General features: G+C 42.7%; 1 protein-coding gene across 1 annotated transcript; it reads left to right on the top strand.

Moving 5' to 3' along the window:
• The first annotated feature begins 63 nt into the window (after positions 1 to 63).
• On the top strand, positions 64 to 4,005 carry idi1 (isopentenyl-diphosphate delta isomerase 1). The gene is made up of 7 exons (XM_028005886.1): positions 64 to 199; positions 770 to 915; positions 1,098 to 1,270; positions 1,345 to 1,437; positions 2,061 to 2,191; positions 2,273 to 2,377; positions 3,420 to 4,005. The coding sequence occupies exons 2-7, from the start codon at positions 773 to 775 to the stop codon at positions 3,630 to 3,632; spliced, it is 858 nt and encodes a 285-aa protein (XP_027861687.1). The 5' UTR covers positions 64 to 199; positions 770 to 772; the 3' UTR covers positions 3,633 to 4,005.
• Positions 4,006 to 4,576: the final 571 nt, after the last annotated feature.

Genomic DNA, 4,576 nt, shown 5'->3' with positions numbered 1-4,576 from the left:
CACCACGTGCTCTGTGTTTGCAGCCTTTGAACCAATGAGCGGTCACGCCGCCGTTTAGACAGCGAATCAAAGCCCGTAACGTCAGAAGGAGAGAACGAATGCGTGACTGTTCGCTGCCAGTCTGGAATAACTGTAGCAAGCACATTTAAATAGGCTTCAAGGGCGTATTTTGGCTCTCCTGCTGCAAATTACGTACTCGGTAAGTAGCATCTCATAGTATGTGCTTTTGCGTGATTTGCATGCGTCCCCACAGTGCATACGTATGTTAAGTCTTTAGAGGCCACACGCCATCAGCGGTGGGCTGATGGCGTGTTTACAGTCTGCGTTGGAAAAACCCCCCGAAATGGAGTACACTGGACTGGATCCTACTGAGAAATAAAATCCAATCTCAAAAATGTCATAGGAGCTTAAGCAAAAGCTATTTTAGTAACCTTTAAACCATAATCACATTTGCACGGCAAAGATATTGTCACATAAGTGGACTATTTATGCACAGAGGAAATACATATAGGTAATACTCAGATTGGCAAATAGGTGAATATACTTAGAATCTGCAGCAAGAAAGATATTAAGTAATTATAATCATGCGACAAAACCTCACTTGTCCCTTTTAGGATCCCTTTCTTTACTGTAAAGCCACGTCTATGCCAAGGATAACACTTTAGCCATGTGTGTACAATGTCACCCGATCCATTCCTTGTTAGTCCTGTCCGTGTATTACCATCAGCCGGGCGCTCCGTCCTTGTGATTGGTTTTGTGTTTCGGTCAGGCCATGGCCTCAGCTGTGTGGGCGGTGCTCCGGGTGCTATCCCGCGAGGGGGTCGGCGTGTTGAAATCAAACGTACCTGCCAGCAGCAGAGTAGTTCCTGGGTGGCAGAGGCCTTCTGTGACGAGCGGCTGCAGACGGATATCCAGGTGGGTTAAATCCTCGGAGCCACTGTCGTTTAAAGACGCTCGTTTATCCGTGTTGTAGATGTCTTCGTTTTTCTACTGTATGAACTGGTTTAAGTGAATAGACAGCGTTCCGCTGTCTGAAGTCTACGAATGCCATGTTGTGCAGAGGAGACAATATTAAAGTTGTTCCATTTCTACATCAGCGAGGTGAGACGCGCACAGGCTGCGGTCAGGATGCCCGAGATCACCACGGACCACCTGGACGAGAAGCAGGTCCAGCTGCTCGCAGAGATGTGCATCCTCATCGACGAGAACGACCAGAAGATCGGAGCGGACACCAAGAAAAACTGCCACCTCAACGCCAACATCGACAAAGGTATGCCCGGCCTGCGGTCCGCTCTCACTGCTGCAGCAGCTCCGACCTCACCTGTCTTCCTAAAACCTGTCCAGGTTTGCTGCACAGAGCCTTCAGCGTCTTCCTGTTCAACAGCGAGGAGAAGCTGCTCCTGCAGCAGAGATCCGACGCCAAAATCACCTTCCCAGGTGAGGAACACCGGGCCCCTGCCATCACACAACATATTTTGTAGGGTTGAAACGGTAATCGCGATGAATCGACTATTGAAATAATCATCCACTAATTTAGTAGTCGATTAATCATTAACAGGGAAGAACACAAATTGCTGAGAGAACAACATATTCAGAGCTGTAATTAAGTCAAAACAGTACAAAAATATGTACATTTTGCATTTAAGATATAAAAAAAGGTTTTGCTTAGAACTAGTTTCAGCTCCACCTGGTTAAAATTCTGTTAAAAAAATATTTATTTATGTTAGTATTTTTTTTGTTTTTTAGCTGCATATGCGTCCTTCTCTAGAAATGATCAAGCGCACTAAAAGAATGCTGTGTTGCATTTTAGGCAATAAAATGTTTATTTTCTTACATAAAAAAGGGACGTTTACTATTTTTATTTTTTAAATGCATTTATAAAATTGCATATAAAAAAAAAGAGCTCAAGCGCTTAAATGAATAATCTGCAAAGTGCCCCCATTATTTTATTTTTAAAATCGATTTAATCGTCAGAATAATCGATTACTAAAGCAGTTGCTAGTTGCCGCCCAAATAATGAAGTCACAAATGGCTTCGGCTGGCTTTCCCCCCACACGCAGGCTGCTTCACGAACACATGCTGCAGCCATCCTCTGCACACGGACAGCGAGCTGGAGGAGAGGGACGCGCTGGGCGTGAGGAAGGCCGCCCAGAGGAGACTCCAGGCTGAACTGGGAATCCCCCTGGAGCAGGTGGGGATCGCTGGCTGGAAGAGGATTAGAGAGGATTGAGCCACGTCTTCGCTCCACATCTGAACTGCTCTTGTTCTTCAGGTGCCGCCAGAGGAGATGACCTACCTGACGCGAATCCACTACAAAGCGCAGTCCGACGGGGTGTGGGGAGAACACGAGATCGATTATATACTCTTCATGCAGAAGGTGGGTCGACTCAATCCGATCTTTAACCGAAGCTCCTGCTGGAAGGAGCTTCTGCTCAAATGAACTGCTCGAGTTTCATTTGGGTGTTTAAGGTTTGGAAAGTGCTTGGTTTCTGTATAAAGTGCTTGATAGTCAAACAGCACACTTTGATAATAAAGTGCAATACAACGTTTGATTAAAAGCCTAAATTTGGAAAACATTATTTGCAGTTGAAACCAGATATTTGCATTACACCTAATAAGACACAGACTTTTTTTTTCCCTCACTGTCTGAAGTTAAATCAGACGAAACGTTTCTGTTTTAGGTCACTTAGAATAACCCAAATTATTTGTGTTTATTAAATGCCAGGAAACTTGGTGAAAATGTTTTTTTATATATATATTGTGCATTGTGTTTAAACATTTAATTTGAGTGGGAATGATATTTACCTTAATGCGATTTTTCTGGATTGCTTCCATGCAATGAATATTTATTATTCCCAGTGGCTCAATAGCTGCATTTCCATTGACCTTAGGATTGTGCAATTTGATATTTTGAAAAATAAAGTTTTGAATTGCGAAAGTTTTTTTTGTTTGTTTTTTTTCTCCACATTAAAAGTTTGAGAACATTTGTAATGGAAATGCAGCCAATCACTTGCCGATCTATTTAATTGATGTAAAGGTTGACTTATATTTTACTCATTAAAACAATGTTATTGAAAATTGGGGGATTTAACAAAAATATTAAGCGTTTTGTTCTTGGGACAATCAGGTGTTTTAAGTGTGTAAGAGAGACATTTCAAAATATACTATTTCTTTTTATATTTTAGCTCACCTTGTACCTGCTGCAGGATGTAGAATCGACATTATCAACAGTAACAAATATGTCTTTTGTTTCAGTACATTTATATTTTTATCTACAAAGAATGATGCTGTTGCTTTGAAAAAAAAAAAGGCTTGGAAAAGTGCTTGAATCATACAAACCCCGACTGTCTTATGTTCAAACCACAAATTCGAGTGCGTTTCATTCCGATTTTGACGACTTTTCCCAACCTTTCCGGTAGGACGTGGAGTTGAGTCCAGACCCCAACGAGATAAAGAGCCACTGCTACGTGAGCAAAGAGGAGCTCAAAGCAATGCTGGACAAGGCCGAGCGGAAGGAGCTGGACGTAACGCCTTGGTTCGGCCTCATCGCAAACACTTTCCTCTTCAAGTGGTGGGACAACCTGCACAACCTGAAACGGTTCATGGATCACAGCAACATCCACCGCATGTGACCACGGCGACGGAGATAGTGTAACAGTGTTGAGGGGGTCTTCAAAGAGTCCTGAATGTAATCTGCTGTTGCCCACGGCGGCGGCGGCGTTTTCCTTCAGGAGAAGGCTCGAGGAACTGAGTCGGTCTGGACAGAAAGTAGTGCTGGCACGCTGAACAATGAGTGAATACAAAACTGCTAACGTTTCTTGGGTTACAAGAATGCAATGTAGCCGTCATCTAATCAGAAGTAGATTATTTTTGTATGGAAAAAGTTCAAGTGCCTGATTAATGGTGTCAGTAGCTGTAATAAATCTCTATCTTGGTTTACAGTGATATCAGTGAACAAGATTGTGTCCTTGTACATTTTTACACAAATGATTTTGAGCACTGAGAGTGAACTACTTTAACTCTTAAGAGGCATTTCTAGGTTGTTGCTGTTTATTTTATAAGAACATGTCACCCCTACTTTAGTCTTTTGGCAAGTTGAAATTAGTAAGAAATTTCAGCAGGTAGAATCATTGTATTTCGTCAATAAGTTCACAAATTTCAGTAATTCAGTTCAAAATGAAAATAGTTAAATATTGAATAATCATGTTTTTATTACTTTCTCCTGCTCAAACTTGAAAAAGGCTTAACCTGCAACCGCATGGGACAATTTGTCTTTCCTCCGTAATGATTTTGATTTTATTGAAAGAGGAATTTTTCCAAATTGCCGTCTTTCCATCCATCCATCTTCTTCCGCTTATCCAAGGTCGGGTCGCGGGGGTAGCAGCTTCAGAAGGGAGGCCCAGACTTCCCTCTCCCCGGCCACTTCTTCTAGCTCTTCCGGGGGAATCCCGAGGCGTTCCCAGGCCAGCCGAGAGACATAGTCCCTCCAGCGTGTCCTGGGTCTTCCATTAAGCCAATATATTTTCGAAATGTCAAACTGCGCAGTTGTGTGGTAAATTGAGATGCGTGGAAGAGA

Source organism: Xiphophorus couchianus, chromosome 21 (assembly GCF_001444195.1).
Source record: "Xiphophorus couchianus chromosome 21, X_couchianus-1.0, whole genome shotgun sequence".
Taxonomy (NCBI): Eukaryota; Metazoa; Chordata; class Actinopteri; order Cyprinodontiformes; family Poeciliidae; genus Xiphophorus; species Xiphophorus couchianus.
The sequence above is the reverse complement of the archived record's forward strand: the minus strand, read 5'-3'. Positions and strand labels throughout refer to the sequence as shown.

What these genes read in the sequence shown, in the direction of transcription:
- idi1 (XM_028005886.1), top strand. Translation starts at nt 773, where the DNA reads ATGGCCTCAGCTGTGTGGGCGGTGCTCCGGGTGCTATCCCGCGAGGGG. An exon ending in CGCCAAAATCACCTTCCCAG is followed by an intron (nt 1,438 to 2,060) that starts GTGAGGAACACC and finishes CCCCACACGCAG; the next exon opens with GCTGCTTCACGAACACATGC. An exon ending in TGGGAATCCCCCTGGAGCAG is followed by an intron (nt 2,192 to 2,272) that starts GTGGGGATCGCT and finishes CTTGTTCTTCAG; the next exon opens with GTGCCGCCAGAGGAGATGAC.